Raw genomic sequence first — 19,346 nt, 5'->3', positions numbered from 1 at the left:
CCAATAACACAAAGATTCATCACATAGCCAAATAACTGAAATGTTTACATGAAGGAATTATTTTACTGACTAAAGATTACAAGATTTTACATGAAGACTATATAAGAGATGGAGACAGGATTTAAACAATGGTGCAGCCGCTTCCGCTCTCATAGCTACTAACTGTTACCATGTCACAGGGGGTGTAGTAGTAGTAAGGGAAACAAGGATCCTTCTTGGGGTCTGGTTTTGGATCTGGTTTTTTCGGTGGTCCAACACTGATAACTACTGGTTTCTGTTTAATCTTCTTAAGCTGTTCTGCTACGCATACCGGATCCATAGTACCCACCACGGTTAGTATGCTCTTCTCTTGATCCAGTGAAACATGATTCACACCTGCATTCAAATCTCTCATCTTATAATTGCATCTCCTATATATCAATAGGTTTAGTAACAAGTTCTTTTAAAATTAAAATATCATACCTTCTAGCTCTGCAACGGCCTCCATGATTGCACGTTTGCATTTCTCACAGTCGATATCCACTTTGATCTCAATTTTCTGCACAAAACCGAATGATTCAAGAAAAGAAAAGAAGAAACTCGGATTCGTTTCTGTATAAGTAGTATGAGCATATGATTTTTACCTTAGTCGTCATGATGGAGAGATTAACCGGGAAGGATATGGATTATGGGATTTAGATATGATTAGAGTAGAAGAAACTAGAAAGATATATAGAGAGAGATAGATGAAGCATTCACTCGAGTTCTTATTGTTTTCATTTCTCAACACCTTCCTTTATTATATGAAACATCTTTGTAACTGCTTGAGGTTAAAATATAAGCGACTTGACTTCTATTAAGTCTTTCTCCCAAACTCTTGCGTCAACTCTAGTTATATGTTCGTAATCTATACATATGTTTAAAAACATTATATTTAAATATCTACACGTTGATATATACATCTAATATGGACTCAACTTGAACTCTTAGATTTTATCCATGAGGGATTTTGTTAGTCCCAAGTCTTAAATCTCTTTGTTTGCTTCTTTAACCAAAAAAACAAATACTACAGTTGACGAAGTAAACTATTTGTTTTTTGGTTAAAGAAGTAAACAAAGACGGTTTCCCCCGCTGTTGTTGAGTTTGGGAAAGTAAGAAAGGTGCAGATGGTTTTACGGCGGTCAGATGACCGGGACGACGACCAGAGAGGTTGGAGAATAAGGTTGTGGCTATGGTGGGTGAATCGGTCCTAACTAAGGAAAGGAATCTTCAGGAAATTCCGGTTACTAAAAATAAGGGGAATATCGTGATGGCTAACAGATTTGATAGGTTGGATGATGATATGATCTCAGAGGAGATAAGGGAAGTTGTGATTTCGGAGGAAGGAAATAAAGAAAATGTCGATTTAGGTATTAACTCGAGTATGAGTCGGAGTTTTCCCCATGCTAAGGCAGGTAGTTTTATGGGCTTTACAGGGAAAGGTAGTGGAGGCCCACGAAATGGTCCTTTGGAGAAACGGGTTGGTAATAAGTCAGTTTAGCGTAATGGGCCACGTAGAAAATCAACTAAGGTGAATAGGCCCATGAGAGGCCTTGTCTTTGGCCCTACACGCGGAGAAGTGGAACTCTCTGCATCTGGCAAACGTTTACGAGTCGATAAAGCTAGTTCTGGGAGAACTGGGGATCTCATTTTGCGGGATGAAGATGAATCACTGGCGGAGACAAATTCTACGCCTTCCGAGTCAAGGGATATGGATGTTACTCATAATGGAGTGGGTGAGGATTTGGCGAGGAGGGGTTTGGTTGTGCATCAGGATCCACCGGATGGAGTGGTGGACTCTGGGATCGCATAATGTTGGTCCCCGGTAATTCTGCTTTGCTGCTGTGAATCGATAATGAATATTATTTTATGGAATTGCCGGGGGGCTAATAAACCTAATTTCCAGAGATCAATTAGATATATGCTGAAGAAAAACTCGATTGATATGTTGGCTTTGTTCGAAACACATGCTGGAGGTGATCGGGCGGTTCATATTTGCCAGAATTTAGGTTTTGAACACTCTTATCGAGTGGATGCAAAGGGGCAAAGTGGTGGCTTATGGGTGTTGTGGAGGGGGAGTATTGGGGATGTTGACATTGTGGAGTCCTCAAATCAGTTTGTCCATGCGAGGGTTAAGAATGGGACAAAGGTGGTTCATGTGATTGATGTCTATGTGGCTCCTACAGTTGGTAGAAGAAGTGGATTGTGCGAGGCGCTTAGTCAGTCAATACATGGTGTGGAAGAGCCTGTTATTATGGGAGGAGATTATAATACCATTGTCAGATTGGATGAGAGGACTGGTGGTAATGGGAGACTGTCTCCTGATTCGCTTGCCTTTGGAGAGTGGATTAATGCAAATTCGTTAATTGATATGGGGTTTAAAGGGAACATATATACTTGGCGGCATGGAAGGGTGGCTGAGACTTTTATCGCGAAACATTTGGACAGAATTTTGTGTTGTCCTCAAGCCCGTCTCAAGTGGCAGGAAGCGGTGGTCTCACACTTGCCTTTTATGGCATCTGATCATGCCCCTCTTTACTTGCAGTTGTGTCCAGAGGTGAAAGGTAACCCGTAGAGGCGTCCGTTTCGTTTTGAGGCTGCATGGTTGAGTCATAGAGGTTTCAAAGAGTTGGTGTCTACATCTTGGAATTGGGAGTTGACGACACCGGAGGCTCTACAGAGGTTGACAACCATTTTGCAGAAGTGGAACAGGGAAGTGTTTGGTGATATCAAAAGACGTAAGGATACTCTGATTCATGACATAAAAGTTCTTCAAGATCAACTGGAACTGAACCAAACTGATGCCTTGTTATTCGAGGAGGATAGATTGATGAAGGAACTTGATGTGGTTTTAGAACAAGAGGAAGTTCTTTGGTACCAGAAGTCGAGGGAAAAATGGATAGTGTTGGGAGACAGGAACTCAACGTTCTTTCACACGTCTACCATAATTAGAAGACGACGAAATCGGATTGAGTCACTAAAGGATGCTGCAGGACATTGGGTCTCGGATACAGAGGACTTAGAACGTATGGTCGTTGAGTTTTACAAGCGATTATACTCACTAGAGGATGTGGATGCGGTGGTCCATAGTTTACCGCAAAATGGTTTTGCGCGCCTGTCTCAGTCGGAGTTAACTGCTCTTAATAGACCTTTCTCGGCTGCTGAAGTGGAGTTTGCTATCAGGTGTATGGGGAAGTATAAGGCTCCTGGGCCTGATGGCTTCCAGCCTATTTTTTATCAACATTGCTGGGATATGGTCGGTACATCAGTGACTCGCTTTGTCTTAGATTTCTTTGAGATAGGGGTGCTCCCACGGGAGTTAAATGATGCTTTGGTGGTACTCATTGCTAAGGTGGTAAAACCAGAGAATATGGCGCAGTTCAGACCAATCAGCTTGTGTAATGTTCTGTTCAAGATAATTACGAAGATGATGGTGTTGAGACTTAAGACAGTTATGCCAAAGCTCATTGGACCAGCTCAAGCCAGTTTTATCCCTGGTCGCTTAAGTACTGATAATATCGTGATAGTTTAAGAAGCGGTTCACTCAATGCGGCGTAAGAAGGGTAGGAAGGGGTGGATGTTGCTGAAATTATACCTCGAGAAAGCATATGATCGAGTTCGGTGGGATTTTTTGGAGGATACACTAAAAGTGGCGGGTTTGTCTACGGAGTGGAGAAATTGGATACTATAGTGTATTGTTAGACCCTCAATGATGGTCTTGTGGAATGGCGAGAAGACAATACCCTTTACCCCATCACGAGGGCTTAGGCAGGGTGATCCTTTGTCCCCATATCTCTTTGTGATGTGTCTGGAGAGACTATGTCACTTGATTGAAATATTTGTTGACTTCAAGGAATGGAAACCAATCAGTTTGTCTCATGGTGGTCCCAAGTTATCACACATTTGCTTCGCGGATGATCTCATTCTCTTTGCAGAAGCATTTGTGGCTCAGATTCGGATTATTCGGAAAGTGATGGAGAGTTTCTGTGTAGCATCTGGCCAAAAGGTGAGCTTGGATAAGTTTAAAATCTTTTTTTCAAAGAATGTAAACAGAGACTTGGCTAAGTTGATCAGTGATGAGAGTGGTATGCAATCCACTCAGGACCTTGGTAAGTACCTTGGGATGCCAGTATTACATAAACGTATAAACAAGGAGACCTTCGGACAGGTCCTTGAGAGGGTGAATTCACGGTTGTCGGGTTGGAAGGATCGTTTCCTAAGTTTCGCGGGGAGGTTAACACTGACTAAGGCGGTCTTGTCATCAATCCCAGTACACGCTATGAGCACAATCTCCTTGCCAAAGCATACGCTTAATAAGCTTGATCAGATTTCAAAGTCTTTTTTATGGGGAAGTACTCTGGCTAAGAGGAAACAACACCTTGTTGCGTGGAGTAGAGTTTGTACACCAAAAAATGAAGGGGGGGTTGGGGATCCGTTCTGCAATGAATATGAATAAGGCCTTGTTAGCTAAGGTTGGTTGGCGTTTACTTCATGATCAGAGTAGTATGTGGGCTAGGGTGTTTCGATCAAAGTACAGAGTTGGTGATCCACATGACAAGTCATGGCTAGTTGTTAAGAGCCACTGGTCATCAACATGGCGTAGTGTGAGTATAGGACTACGAGAAGTGGTGATGTCAGGATTAAGTTGGATCATAGGAGATGGGAGGGAGATACGCTTTTGGCTGGATAAATGGTTAGCTAATAAGCCTCTTATAGACATGCTGGTTGGTGAGCCCCCAATGGGTTATAAGAATGTAAGAGCCTGTGAAGCTTGGCGTAATGGTATGGGGTGGAGTGACTCGCTGATATTGAGATACTTAACAGATTGTGCTAAGTTGCAACTACGAGCAGTGGTCAGATCGGTTATCATGGGGACGTAGTCTTGATGGTAGATTCTCGGTTCAATCTGCTTATCTTGTCCTGACCAGGAATGATAAACCTTGCCAGGATATGACGCTGTTTTTCACGCGGTTATGGAAGGTCAAAGCTCCAGAACGTGTGCGTACGTTTTTATGGTTGGTTGGGAATCAGGATTTGATGACGAATACAGAAAGATATCGACGACATCTCTGTGATACGGCAGTATGTCAGGTATGTAAAGGTGGTTTTGAGAGTATAATACATGTCCTTAGGGATTGTCCAGTAATATCAGGGGTTTGGAGGCGCCTTCTCTCTCCGCGCCAAATGCCTTTTTATTTTGGTTCCTCAATTCTGGAGTGGATGTTTACTCAGTTGGGAGATAATGTGGAACAGGAGGGTTACTCCTGGGCTACGCAGTTTGTGGTGGTGATATGGTGGGCTTGGAAGTGGCGGTGTGGGAACATTTTCGAGAGTACGGCACTGTGTCGGGATAGAGTCTGTTTCCTTAAGGACTGGGCCAAGGAGGTGTATGATTCTTTCTTGGCTGAGGTAGGTGGAAGAGTGCGATCGAATAGAGGGATGAGGATGATCGCATGGTCTCCTCCGAGCTTAGGATGGGTTAAGCTGAATACGGATGGCGCATCGCATGGGAATCCGGGTTTGGCTACAACTGGTGGTGTGTTGCGAGATAGTGATGACGCCTGGATTGGAGGTTTTGCTTTTAATATTGGTATATGCACTGCTCCGTTGGCGGAACTCCGGGGAGTTTATTATGGGTTGTATATTGCTTGGGAGAAGGGTATAACGCGTGTGGAGTTGGAAGTAGATTCAGAACTGGTGGTGGGTTTCTTAACGACAGGGATTGAGGTCTCTCATCTGTTGTCTTTCCTAGTACGTTTGTGCTATGGTTTTATCTCAAGGAACTGGATAGTCCGTATTGGTCATTGTGTATAGGGAGGCTAACCGTCTTGCAGATGGCTTAGCTAACTATGCGTTTTCGCTTCCATTAGGTTTTCATTCATTTGTTTTATGTTCAGAACCAGTCTGTTCTATTGTTTTGCAGGACTCGGTTGGGTTTTCTTTTTCACGGTCTGTTTGTTTGTAATTTTCTTTTCTTATGAATAAATTGAGAGACATTGTCTCTCCTCGCTTACCAAAAAAAAAAGTTTTATTAACATAGTAATATACTGTACTAGACGATGACAATGACATTTTAACGGACAATCCCTGTCGGCCTTTATCGATCGGTCATAATCCGGTTTAGTTTGAATCCGACATAAGATGAAACCTTCTACAAACCAGACTGTGTTTTATACAGATCTCCCCGGTTTGGTTAAGGTGTAAGTTTTGGATTCAGTTTGACCAAAACAAAACTTATTGATGCAAGTTGTTTTTTAAACCAAAACTTACTTAACGAAATAACCAGCCAACTTCTAGTTTCTTGTGTTTGGTGGCTTGGAGATTACTAATTTCCAGGAAGATAAGTTATTTTAGGTGAGTTTCCTCGGACGGTGCTAAACTACACCATAATTAAAGATTAGATGTCTCTATTTCTACAATAAACAACCCTGTTAATCACAACTTCCCCACCTCAAATGTTAAGCACACTTAAAACTTATTTTTGGCTAAATTAAGGGGCTACAACCAACCTTTAACAATTTGCCTAATAATAAACGTTTCAAAAGCTTCTCCATATCTATAAGAACACCAAAATTAAAGCTTCTCTGTTCGTGAATTTATTTTCTTGTTTATAAATTCATCAAAAACAATCTCTTTTTTAAATAAATAACAACAACAACAACAACAATAATGGCCTCTATGACGACCAATTTTGTTGTTGTTGTTGTCACCATGTTCGTCGCAGCCGTGGCCATTGCGGAATGTGAGATGCTTCAAGATGTTTGTGTTGCTGATTTGTCCAATGGTATTTTTACTTACCCCAATAACCACATTTTGCTTTGAGCTCTTTTGTTTATTCATAAACAACTCAAGATTTTTTTATATAAACAATTTCCACAGGATATTATGTTTCGTCTCCCTAGCTGCTTGCTTAGAAAAACATCATATCTTTAAGAAATGTGACACCAATTGTGATATTTTGTAACGAAATCTTCTCATTTGTATCATACTTTATTTATATTTTTGATTTACTATTATATTATTCAAGACTTTCTTGGAAATTTATCATGACTTTTATAAATGATATAGTATTTGTCAAAATGTTAAAATAAAAGTTAGGTGGACAACACATGATTGAAATCTTCAAACATTCTTTTTCAATAGTATCATATCAACATATAAATTTGAAGTAGCCTACACTTCCTGTTTTTTTTTTTTTTTGTTCTTGTCAAAATTTCTTTAATTTTGTTTGTTTATTTTCTTTTGACAAAATGAAGCGGTCAAGGTCAACGGATACACTTGCAAGGACTCAACACAAATGACACCGGAAGACTTCTACTTCCAAGGCTTAGCTTCCGCTGCTGCCACTAACACCTCTACCGGCTCAGTCGTGACCGGAGCCAACGTAGAAAAGCTACCAGGACTCAACACCCTCGGCCTCTCCATGTCACGCATCGATTACGCCCCAAACGGCCTAAACCCGCCTCATGTCCACCCACGGGCCTCCGAGATCATTTTCGTCCTTGAGGGTCAGCTCTACGTCGGCTTCGTAACAACCGCCGGAAAACTTATGGCCAAACACATTAACAAAGGAGATATTTTCGTCTTCCCCAAGGGACTCCTCCATTTCCAAAAGAACGTTGCCAACACTCCAGCATCTGTAATCGCAGCCTTCGATAGCCAATTGCCCGGAACACAATCAATTGTCGCCTCTCTCTTTGGAGCTCTTCCCGATGACATTCTCGTTAAGTCATTTCAGCTCAAAACCAAACAGGTTCAGAGGATCAAATCCAGATACCCAGCCAAGAAATGAGTTTGTTTTTGGTCTCAAAATGTAAACACTAAGCAAAGAAGAATGAATGAAGATAAAGTTTGCAACTTTAAAACTAAATGAGATGAAAAATTTAAGCAAAGAACTGATAAAAGCTCTGTTTTCATTGTCTTAAAACCCTAACGAGCAAATTTCTCAACACAAATGTTCATAAAATGGGAAAATCAAAAATAGAGTATTTTTTTTTCTTCTGTGCCACGTTTCATTCATCACTTAGCCGCTCTACCATCTGGAATAGAGAATAGGACAATGGGCTTAGACGATTTGACAAAAGGCACATCACATCTGAAATAGCCTTTCCTCTCAAGCTGAATCACATCTCCACATTTTAGATTCCTCATATTCGAATCACCAAGTGCCAATGTTTCCTTCTTAGTGTTAGGATTCACAAAGTCAGCAACTTCATCATCATCTTCCAGCTGTGTTGCAGCAAACAAAAAAAAGAAAGAGATCAGTGATCTTGAGAGAGAGAACAATAATGTAGAGATGTACTGACCGAGTCTTACCTTCTTCTTGGTGATTAGATAATCAAACTCTGTTAATGTGAGATTAACCAATTCATTGGTGTCAGGAAGCCATGTGAGCTTCAGCTTTGTAGTCTTTACAGATCCTTGGAGATTCAGAACGCCAGATAACGCAGTGACATGACCCTCCTCGTCCTTTGTGATTTCTTTTACTATGGCATTTCCCCAATCCATCAAAGTTACTTCCTCACCAACAGATATCGCACTCGCATCAGCTTCCTCCATCCAAATGCTCTTGGTGAAAGTGGTTGCCTTCTCTCCAGCACCTTCGAATTTCTTGTGCTTTGGTATCATGCGAACAAACGGCTCATCAGGACCATTCGTTAAGGTAAATAGTACACGACGCTCTGCAATCACAGCCGTGTGTCTAGGGCAGACAGGATCAATTATTCTCTTATTAATAGACCAAAGTTTGTCCCATTCCATCAAATTTAGATTCTTTGAAGCCCCCTGGAAAAGTTAAAAAACATCAACAGATATATTATTACAGATCACTCGAAAGAGACAAGCAAGAACGCAAAAGAAAGAAAGGCTTACCTGCTCGAGAATGAACTGAATCAGAGCCTCAATTTTCAAACCTCTACGAACAATTCCTTGGACTGTCGGGAAGCGTGGATCATCCCACCCATCAACCAACTTACTCTGGACAAACCAGAGAAGCTTGCGCTTACTGAGAAGTGTAAAAACGAGATTTAACCGGCTGAACTCATAAAGCTGAACCTGTCGCATTCCCATGTCATCCAGAACTTTAAAGTACTGAGCATTCCGGTCATGATACTCACTAGACCTAAGGGCATGCGTTATACCTTCAAGGGAATCAACAAACGGACAAGCAAAGTCATATGTTGGATATATCTTATACTTTTCCCCGATACGGTGGTGAGACATAGGATTGCATCGATAATAAACCGGGTCACGCATGGCTTTGTTGGGATCTTGCATGTTGAATTTCCCGCGTACGCAGCACTGTAAGCCTCTCTCACTTCCCTTAATCATTTCCTTCCATAGCTTCAAATTCTCATCGACGCTATGATTCCTGCATTTCGAATCAATACCATCCATCCTCTCTTTCTGCATCTGCTCCCTCGGCGTGTCGTCAACATACGCCTTGCCCTCACGCATCAGTTTTTCCGCCATTTCCATCAGTTCAGGAAAGTAGTCTGAAGTGTATGTCACTTTCTCATACTTGATTCCCAAGGTCCCAATATCTTTCACAAGATTATCCACAAACTCACTGCTTTCTTTAGCAGGGTTAGTATCATCAAAACGCACAATCACTTCCCCTTGGTAACGCTCAGCAAAATACTTGTTCAGCAACGCAGCCTTGGCATGTCCAATGTGAAGGTAACCACTTGGCTCAGGAGCAAACCGAAGTCGAACCTTTCCAATCTCTGCTTCCGGCAAGTCCACTTCAGGTTTGCTTTTATCCTGTGCATCTGCTTTCGTAGCTTGTTGGCTGTCTTTAGACTTTGGTGCAGCCACAGGCTTCCCTGAGCCTTTCTTCACATATGTTGCTAAAACCTTGTTAAGCAGCTCGCTGTACTCGTCTAAAATCGAATTGAACCATCTAACCAAACTCTGATACTTTTTCGATTTCCTCAAACTTTCCCATCTTTGGCCAGTTCCTACCAAATAGTTCAACTAAATCAGGCTTCAAATACAGAGAAACTCATACCAAACTCATAACAAAGATAAATGAAATTAATTTTAAACCTGCAAGAGCTGACCAAATAGCAACATCAGCAATGGAAAGAGAATGGCCAACAAGAAACGTGCGACACTCAAGATACTTATCAACACGACCACAAGCATTCTCAAACTCTGAACCAGAGGAGAAGACAGAAGCGTAATCTACCCACTCATCAATCTGATTAATCAATCACACACAAGAAAGGATTTAGCAATTTTACACTAGAAGAAGATTCATACTATGATTAATAAATAGATAACTTCCATGAATCGAGAGACCTGGGAAGAATCAAAAGCATCGTGGCCGTAGAAACCAGGAAGCTTGTTAGCTGATCGACCAACATATCGAAGAAGAACAGTGGTTCCACTCAATTGCCTCCTGAAAAATCAAGAATTTGAAGACAAAGGGTCAAACTTTCCGAGAAAGAAGAAGAAGTAATCAGACAGAGAAAAAAAAGGAAAGTACCCGTCGGAGAAGACGAAAGAAGCGACGGTAGCTGCGGCGGCGGCGGAGGAATCGATAGTTACCGGAGAGGCAGAGAGAGAAAGAGCAACGATGACTGAAAGTGGTGGATTTTCCGGTGGGAACGAAAGCTTCATCCCATCCATCTGTGAGATCTGAATCCAAATCCACGAAGTGAAGATCAGAAGATATATGATTATGAGGAAAAAGGTTAGGGTTGAGAGACGAAGACGATGAGGACTAATAAGGGGGAGAAGAGCTATGTGAGACTGGTTCAGAGAAGACAAGAAAAGTGGCTGAAGTCGTAGAGACTCTGCCTCAAAGGGAGTCTTTACTGTCTTTCACTATTAATAAGGAACGTTGTCGTTTAAGTTTTTGGGATATAAACAAGAGAACTAGGTTGAACGGAATTATTACATAAAAAGAACCGGATTATTGTCACTTCACAATTCACATTGTTCACAACTAGGGATATTCTGGTGGGTAAAAAAACTCAATATGACATGAACCCGAAAAAAACTCAATCAGAAAAAACTTGAATTTAAAAAACCCAAACGGGTTTTAAGTCTTGTGGGTAAATCTAAATGGGTTTTAATTTTTGTGGGTAAACCCATGGGTATCCATATTTTTTTTGCTTTTTGTTTTTTCTGAATTTATATGTATTTGTTATTTATATATAAAATAATAAATTGTAAATCAAACAAAATAAACACAATTCACCATTTTAACTCAATAAAACATTGATTTACACTTTTTTTTAAAAAAAAACTGAATGATATAAAGTAAGATGGGAGAGAATTTAAAATATAAAGTAAGAAACCAAAATTAAGATTCATAAAATTAAAACTTGAATTGGGTAAGAAGAACCAATTGAGAATTAGGGTTCATATGCTCATGTTTCAATTTTTTTTAGGTGAAAAAGATGATATGAAGTCCTTTTAATATAAAGTGTTTAAAAAACTTGTGGGTACCCATAACCCGATAGGGTAAACCCGTGTAAGACTATCCTATTTTGGGTACCCGCCCATTTTTTACCAGTTTTTTTTTACTGAAAAACGGGTCCGGAAACCCTATATTAAACATGGGTTTCGGGTACCCAATGGGTTTTAAACCACTTTTAACATCCCTATTCACAACCGCGTGAATTATCCGGAGAATTTCTTTTAATAATTTTTAAAAAATGTAACTTGTGTCTTTTACGCTTTTTTTAATAAGTTTTAATTAATATTTAGATTTTATAAGTTTAGATCATTGTATTTTTGTGTTTGGTACCCTTTATGATTGACATAACAGCTCTCATTAACTTATTTGATATCAGATTAAATTTTAAAACCTAATAAGTTCAAGTTTTGTCACTAGGTTAATTTGATATTAAATCAAAATTTAGTATATTATTTTTTTCATGGGATATATTACGGATTGAAACCTAGTATAATATTATTAGGTGTGATTTATCTTATACTAGGTAAGGATCCGCCCGATATGTGGGTTTCAAATTTTGTAAATAAAACTAAATTTAATAAAAATATATTAAAATTTATTGTACATTATAATTTTATTTTGTTATAATACACTGATTTATATCCATATAAAAATCTTTTATGTATGTTACCATTAAAAGTGTATTTTTACACCTAGATATATTGTATGTTACCAATATATTATTTACCACCACCTAGAAAATGTCTATATGAACAAATTAAGCCAACTATTATATGTCTCTTTACTTTCACTTTAGCATAGTTTCTTTAGTCACTAAAATTATTGGCTCAAAAAACATTTTGAATAAAAATAAATTACATCACAATAGTGTATGACTAACCAATAGACAGAACCTCGGTTTTGCCCCCTCCCTTATAGAGAGAACACTGCGTCAAACCTCCTCTACCATGGAGAAAACCTTTGTTCTGCCTTCCTCCATTAGGGAGATAAACTAGCGTCCAACCTCCCATGCATTCCTCCCTTAGGGAGATAACCTTGCGTCGAACCTCCTCCACCATAAAGAGAACCTCGGCTCTGCCCTCCTCCTGTGTAGAGAGAACATTTTCACGTCTTTTAGCTATCTCAAAGTAGTTTGCTCCAGCAACCAATGAAACTTAAGACCCTTTTCCAACGTCACAAATTTTTTTGATAATAACTAATGTTAAATTTTCCAATGTATTTTATAGAAGTTTCTTTGACATACCATGACGTAGCTTCTGTCTCCGAGCTCCTATAGATCTATCAACAACGATTTATCTTTTCCAATCTATTTATGTTTGTTGTAGGTTTGTGTTTGGTTAGCTTATTTTATCCAACCATTAGGTTGATAACCTTCTCGTCTTTATCACCTTTTGAGATTGAACGAATGGTAACAATTATGTTTGCACAAAAAATGGTCTATGACCAATCAATCAAGATTGAGAAATTAGAAGAAAATTAATTTGATATAATTAATGAAATAATAAAAAATTATAAGCACGGTAATATAAGAATCTCAAATAATTCAAAGATGAAAATATAAACTAAATAAAACAATCAAAACTACTACAATTTTTTTTTAAAAACAGCATTAGAAAAAGAAGATGCATATATGAATCTTCCATTTTTTGTTGGGTCAACATATTAATCTTACCTATTCCAAACTTAAAAGGTAGAAAGTAGGAGTATATTTTGGTTTTGAAAAATAAGGAAAGTTTGTCTTTCCATTAAAAAAGTTTGACCAATAAAACAAAGTTGAAAGTAATATATTTAAATAAATTATTTTGTTAGATGAATAATATGAGACGATCTATGTTTATATAGAAGTGAGTATTTACATTTTTTAGAATTAATAATTTTCTGTATATTTTCCTTAATCCCTTTTCTATCTTATGAGAAAATTTATTCCAATGAGCTCATTATTTTTCTAAAAAAATTTTGCTTCCCACTTTCTTGTAAGAAGTACTATCGTTCGACGATAAGAACGCTTTCTGTTTAGTTGATCTAGTGTTATATAGTCTCTGTTATTATTTTGCATTTGTGTATTCATCTTTTTTTATCCTACCTGTCCTTCAAATTAATAGAAATAATAATAACACCGTGAGAAATTTGTTAATCCCAAAAACCTTAGTTATTATGCATAAGAAATTTTGTTAACACCTCAAAGTCAAAGATTGCGTAGTATGCATTATGAAATTGAGAAACGAAACAAAATTCAAAGAAACAATGACGAAAACATGTGGTAATATCTAGGAATCTTTTTATATAGTTGATTCGATTAGTGATGAGACCATGGACAGCTCAACCAAAAAACATGGACATGAGGAGCAGATTGAACCAGAAGAAGCATTGCAGGAGCAGCTTGAACCAGAGGAAGCACCGGAGGAGCTGCTTGTACCGGAGGAAGCACTGATCGTTTCGGCGGGTCCTCTAACAAGGTCAAGATTCAGGAGGTTCAACCAAGATATCAATGGACTAATCAAGGAGCTGGATAAGAAGCAGGGAGACGTGGCTCAAACCACTTGGACGATGCTCACAGCTCAAGGTGCTCAGTAAAGGTTTAAGTGTTGCTTATGCACTATTTTTCCCTTGTCAAGTTTTGTCCCATTGGGTTTTCTTGACAAGGTTTTTAATGAGGCCTAAGTAACATTTTCAAGACCCTTTTGCTAGCCCAAGTCGTGGTCCAAGGCCAATTACAAGACTTGGCTCATTTTCACTATCTCTTTTGCATTTATTGCTTTTGTAATTTCCAAGACATTGTGCATGAGCTTGCATGAGTGTGGACTCTTGCATGTGCTCGACCTCTTGCATGCTCTTCTCTTCTCTCCTCTTCTCCTTCGTCCCCCCCCTTCTCTATTTAAACACCATGTATTTCTCTTTTGCAAATCATCAAACATTTTAATCAAAAACCTTCTTTTTACTTGTTTGATCTAAGAAGTGTGTAGTATCTTCTCAACTTGTTTACTTCTTAGTGTGTCATATCTAAGTTGTAATCAAGCCTGTAGGCTAAGAGATCTCCATCTCTCTTAGAAGTACACTTCGTTCTTCCCCTTCAATCCGCTGCAATTCCACCTCTTCACCTTCTCCGCCGTTCATCTCTCCATTTTGCTGCAACTTCCACCCATTAATCATCATCATTCCGTTCATCCCTCTTCAAGACCTTGAAAAGTGTGTCCTTGGGCATAGATCCTCACCTAGGATTCTATCATGTAGAATCAGAGCCACTTTGCAACCAGGTTTTGAGATTCCAATCGTCACTTTTTATTTTTTTCAGATATGTCGTTTATCTTGCGAGAGTTTTATAAAATGTTTTACTCTTTCCAAAATTACAAAATCAATTGTTTTCGAACCAGAAAAGAGTCTAGTATTTTTAAAAGTAGTTTTGAAAATTTTTGATTTCGTTTTCATATTTTTCCCAGATCTGTTTCCATTTGCGTGTTTTTTGGAACTATATACTTGTGGATCTTTGTTTTCTTTTCAGGTACCATGGTGACGCCGGAAGAGGAAGAGTCTTCTGCATCTAGTCCTGAAAGGAGGATCCTTAAAATCTGTCACAGAAATTGATGCAAAACTTGGCGCTCTTCACTTGAATCAAACCAACCCAGAAGCAAATCAGCATCAAAGGCAGAACCAGGAGTTTCCAAGGCCAAACGATGAGACAAGAGAGTACTACAGTCACGCCTCCTCTCACAGCAGTCAACGTAGACGACGACGAGACAGACCGCAACCTAGAGATCCTTTGGGAGGTTTAAAGTTCAAGATTCATGCCTTCCATGGAACCAGCAACCCGGATACATACTTGGAGTGGGAGCAGAAAACTGAGTTAGTCTTTGTTTGTCAAGAGGTCACCGAGGTCAACAAGGTTAAAGTTGTTGCTACTGAGTTCTACGACTATGCTTTAAGTTGGTGGGATCAGCTAGTTACCAGCCGTAGACGTACCAGAGATACACCGATCGAAACATGGAACCAGCTGAAAGCGGTCATGCGAAGAAGATTTGTGCCGAGTTACTATCACCGTGATCTTCATCAGCATTTGAGGAATTTGGTTCAAGGAAGCAAGTCTGTCGAAGAATACTTCAAGGAAATGGAAACCCTTATGGTAAGAGCCGATATTCATGAAGATGGAGAAGCTGTGATGTCACGATTCATGGGAGGTCTTAACCGAGAAATCTAAGACCTTCTAGAAACCCAACACTATGTGGAACTTGAGTAAATGCTTCACAAAGCAGTCATGTTCGAACAGCAAATCAAGAGGAAGAATTTCCGATCCAGCTACAGCACCGCCAAGACCAGCTACAGCTCAGGAAAATCAAGTTATCAAAAGGAGGACAAGCCCGGCTACCAAAAGGACTACAAGCCATTCGTCAAGCCAAAACCGATAGAAGCAGACCCGAAAGGTAAGGGTAAGGAGGTGAACACCAGGGCAAGGGATATTCGATGTTTTAAGTGTCAAGGACTTGGGCATTATGCAAGAGACTGTTCCAACAAAAGAATCATGGTCCTTAAAGACAATGGCGAGGTAGAATCTGCATATGAGCATTCAGAAAATGACTCATTGGAAGAGGGTTTGGAAGATCCTGCTAAAGGAGAGCTGCTTGTTGCTAAAAGATCTTTGAGTGTTCTAACTAAGGTTGAGGAGCAAGCACAAAGGGAAAACTTGTTTCATACGCGATGCTTGGTCAAAGATAAGGTATGTAGTTTGATTATTGATGGTGGTAGTTGTACTAGTTAATGTTGCGAGCAGGAATATGGTGGAGAAGCTTGGATTAGAAGTGCTTAAACATCCAAAACCATATGAGCTCCAATGGCTTAACGAAAAAGGTGAGATGTCCGTCAAGGTGCCGCTTTCAATAGGTAAGTATCAAGACGAGGTCATGTGCGACATACTACCGATGGACGTCCATGGCAATCAGACCGACAAGTTGTCCACGATGGCTTCACCAATCGACACACCTTCGAACACAATGGCCGTAAAACGACTCTCATTCCAATGACGCCGCATGAAGTCTACCTAGACCAGCTTAGCATGAAACAACGGACCCTCAAAACAACCGAACCAATTGATACCAAGGGTAATTACAAGGTAAGTCACAATAGTTTACTATTTGTTTACAAAGAAACTCTTGCTTGTTCAACTAACCCCGAACCAGTGCTACCGAGTAATATTGAGTTGGTTTTGCAAGAATATAAAGATGTGTTTCCGGAGGACAATCCCATTGGTTCACCACCAATCCGAGGGATCGAGCATCAAATCGACTTTGTGCCGGGAGCCGCTCTACCAAGCCGACCAGCTTATCGCACCAACCAAATCGAAACCAAGGAACTCGAAAGACAAGTGAACGAGCTTATGGACAAAGGACATATTAGAGAAAGCATGAGTTCATGTGTCGTTCCAGTGTTGCTAGTACCTAAGGAAGATGGGAGTTGGCGAATGTGTGTGGACTGTCGAGCCATCAACAATATTACGGTTAAGTATCGCCATCCTATCCCTAGATTAGATGATATGCTTGATGAATTGCATGGTTCTAGCATCTTTTCAAAAAAACAAGGGTTATATGAATGGTTAGTCATGCCGTTTGGGTTAACTAATGCGCCTAGTACTTTCATGAGATTGATGAATCATGTCCTTAGGAAGCATATTGGGATATTTGTTGTGGTTTATTTTGATGACATCTTGGTTTACAGCAAAAATTTGGAGGATCATGTCATGCATCTTAAACGTTTTTTAGATTTGCTTCGGAAGGAAAAACTTTATGCGAACTTTAAGAAGTGCACCTTTTGCACAGATAATCTTGTTTTCCTAGGCTTTGTTGTGAGTGCAGATGGAATCAAGGTTGATGAGGAGAAAGTCAAGGCAATTAAAGAATGGCCAAGTTATACAAATATAAGCGAGGTGAGGAGTTTTCACGGTTTAGCAGGATTCTATCGACGGTTTGTCAAAGACTTCAGTACCATTGCCGCCCCGCTTACGGAAGTCATTAAAAAGGACGTTGGATTCAAATGGGAAGTTGCACAATAAAACGCCTTCCAGGCTTTGAAAGAGAAGCTTACTAACTCTCCTGTTTTAATCCTTCCCAATTTTATGAAAACTTCTGAGATTGAGTGTGATGCCTCCGGGATAGGTATTGGAGCTGTTTTGACGCAGGATCATAAGCCCATAGCATTCTTCAGTGAAAAGCTAGGAGGAGCGACACTCAACTATCCGACCTACGACAAGGAGCTTTACGCATTGGTCCTAGCACTACAAACATGGCAGCACTATCTATGGCCAAAGGAGTTCGTCATTCATATTGACCACGAGTCTCTCAAGAATTTAAAGGGTCAAAAAAAGCTCAATAAATGTCATGCGCAGTGGGTCGAATTCATAGAAACTTTCCCATATGTGATCAAGTACAAAAAATGTAAAGATAATGTTGTAGCCGATGCATTATCTCGCAGGTATGTTTTGCTTACTTCTTTGGATGCAAGATTGTTGGGTTTTGAGCAGATAAAGGATTTGTATGCTAATGATTCTGATTTTAGCAAAATATTTCAGTCTTGTGAGAAGTTTGCCTTTGGAAAATATTATCGGCATGAGGGTTATTTGTTCTTTGAAAATAGACTTTGTGTGCCTCACTCTTATTTGCGATAATTGTTTCTAAGGGAAGCTCATGGAGGTGGGTTAACGGGACACTTTGGAGTTGCTAAGACATATAAGGTGATGCAAGAACACTTTCATTGGACGACTATGTGAATGGTGTGACTATGTGAACGCTGCGCAACTTGTAAGCAAGCTAAGGCTAAGGTTCAATCCCACGGTTTGTATACCCCTTTACCTATTCCTTTGCATCCTTGGGCTGATATATCTATAGATTTTATGGTTGGATTGCCTAGGACTAGGGCTGGTAAGGATTCTATTTTTGTGGTGGTTGATCGCTTTTCTAAAATGGCGCATTTTATTCCATGTCATAAAACTGATGATGCATCTCATGTTGCTAGCTTGTTCTTTAGGGACGTTGTTCGTTTGCATAGCATACCTAAGACCATAGTTTCTGATCGTGACACTGAGTTCCTTAGTTATTTTTGGAAAACTTTGTGGTCTAAGTTAGGAACTAGATTGCTTTTCTCTACCACATGTCATCCACAAACCGATGGTCAAACTGAAGTTGTTAATCGAACCTTGTCTACACTATTGCGTGTGCTCATTAAAAAGGATCTTAAGACTTGGGAAGATTGCTTACTGCATATTGAATTTTCTTATAATCATTCAACGCATTTCGCGACTAAGTTTTCTCCTTTTGAAATCGTTTATGGGTTCAACCTCACATCTCCTTTGGATCTAATTCCTTTACCTTTGAGTGAGAGATCAAGTCTTGATGACAAGAAGAAGGCCGATTTTTAGTTAAACAGGTTCACCAAAAGGCCAAGGAGAATCTTGAGGCCCGGACGAAGCTTTATGAGAAGTATGCGAACAAAGGGCGTAAAGAGGTCATCTTCAATGAGGGTGATCAAGTGTGGGTTCATCTTAGGAAGGAGCGTTTCCCGGAGGAGCGAGCATCCAAACTAATGCCAAGAATTGATGGACCATTCAAAGTTCTCAAAAGAATCAACAACAATGCTTACCAACTCGACCTCCAAGGTAAGTACAAAGTTAATGGCAGTTTCAATGTTTCTGATCTTCTTCCTTATTGTGCAGATAATTCGGATTTGAGGTCAAATCCTTTTCAACTGGGAGAGGATGATGAGACCATGGACAGCTCAACCAAAGAACATGGACATGAGGAGCAGCTTGAACAAGAAGAAGCATTGGAGGAGCAGTTTGAACCAGAGGAAGCACCGGAGGAGCAGCTTGTACCGGAGGAAGCATTGGAGGAGCAGCTTGTACCGGAGGAAGCATTGATAG

At 39.8% G+C, this 19,346-nt stretch overlaps 3 protein-coding genes across 3 annotated transcripts; 1 reads left to right on the top strand and 2 right to left on the bottom strand.

The window, feature by feature from the left end:
* Nucleotides 1-4: 4 nt before the first annotated feature.
* On the bottom strand, nt 5-883 carry LOC104736683 (heavy metal-associated isoprenylated plant protein 2). Its single transcript, XM_010456710.3, has 3 exons — nt 624-883; nt 463-538; nt 5-375 (listed from the first exon to the last, which is right to left on the bottom strand). The coding sequence occupies exons 1-3, from the start codon at nt 633-635 to the stop codon at nt 122-124; spliced, it is 342 nt and encodes a 113-aa protein (XP_010455012.1). The 5' UTR covers nt 636-883; the 3' UTR covers nt 5-121.
* Nucleotides 884-6,466: 5,583 nt separating this feature from the next.
* On the top strand, nt 6,467-7,910 carry LOC104736681 (putative germin-like protein subfamily 2 member 5). The gene is made up of 2 exons (XM_010456707.3): nt 6,467-6,802; nt 7,275-7,910. The coding sequence occupies exons 1-2, from the start codon at nt 6,688-6,690 to the stop codon at nt 7,808-7,810; spliced, it is 651 nt and encodes a 216-aa protein (XP_010455009.1). The 5' UTR covers nt 6,467-6,687; the 3' UTR covers nt 7,811-7,910.
* Nucleotides 7,901-11,015, bottom strand: LOC109124632 (glutamate--tRNA ligase, cytoplasmic). The gene is made up of 6 exons (XM_087481822.1): nt 10,508-11,015; nt 10,321-10,420; nt 10,066-10,219; nt 8,890-9,977; nt 8,335-8,802; nt 7,901-8,247 (listed from the first exon to the last, which is right to left on the bottom strand). The coding sequence occupies exons 1-6, from the start codon at nt 10,648-10,650 to the stop codon at nt 8,038-8,040; spliced, it is 2,163 nt and encodes a 720-aa protein (XP_087337948.1). The 5' UTR covers nt 10,651-11,015; the 3' UTR covers nt 7,901-8,037.
* Nucleotides 11,016-19,346: the final 8,331 nt, after the last annotated feature.

The sequence above is a fragment of the Camelina sativa genome, chromosome 13, assembly GCF_030686135.1.
Source record: "Camelina sativa cultivar CO46 ecotype springtype chromosome 13, ASM3068613v1".
In the NCBI taxonomy this organism is placed as follows: Eukaryota; Viridiplantae; Streptophyta; class Magnoliopsida; order Brassicales; family Brassicaceae; genus Camelina; species Camelina sativa.
The sequence above is the reverse complement of the archived record's forward strand: the minus strand, read 5'-3'. Positions and strand labels throughout refer to the sequence as shown.

Coding starts and splice junctions, on each gene's coding strand:
- LOC109124632 (XM_087481822.1), bottom strand. CDS start 10,650: ATGGATGGGATGAAGCTTTCGTTCCCACCGGAAAATCCACCACTTTCA. Junction 8,803..8,889: donor TTCAGTTCATTCTCGAGCAG/GTAAGCCTTTCT, acceptor TAACTTTTCCAG/GGGGCTTCAAAGAATCTAAA. Junction 8,248..8,334: donor ATCTAATCACCAAGAAGAAG/GTAAGACTCGGT, acceptor GCTGCAACACAG/CTGGAAGATGATGATGAAGT.
- LOC104736683 (XM_010456710.3), bottom strand. Junction 376..462: donor GGCCGTTGCAGAGCTAGAAG/GTATGATATTTT, acceptor ATTTGAATGCAG/GTGTGAATCATGTTTCACTG.
- LOC104736681 (XM_010456707.3), top strand. CDS start 6,688: ATGGCCTCTATGACGACCAATTTTGTTGTTGTTGTTGTCACCATGTTC. Junction 6,803..7,274: donor TGTTGCTGATTTGTCCAATG/GTATTTTTACTT, acceptor GACAAAATGAAG/CGGTCAAGGTCAACGGATAC.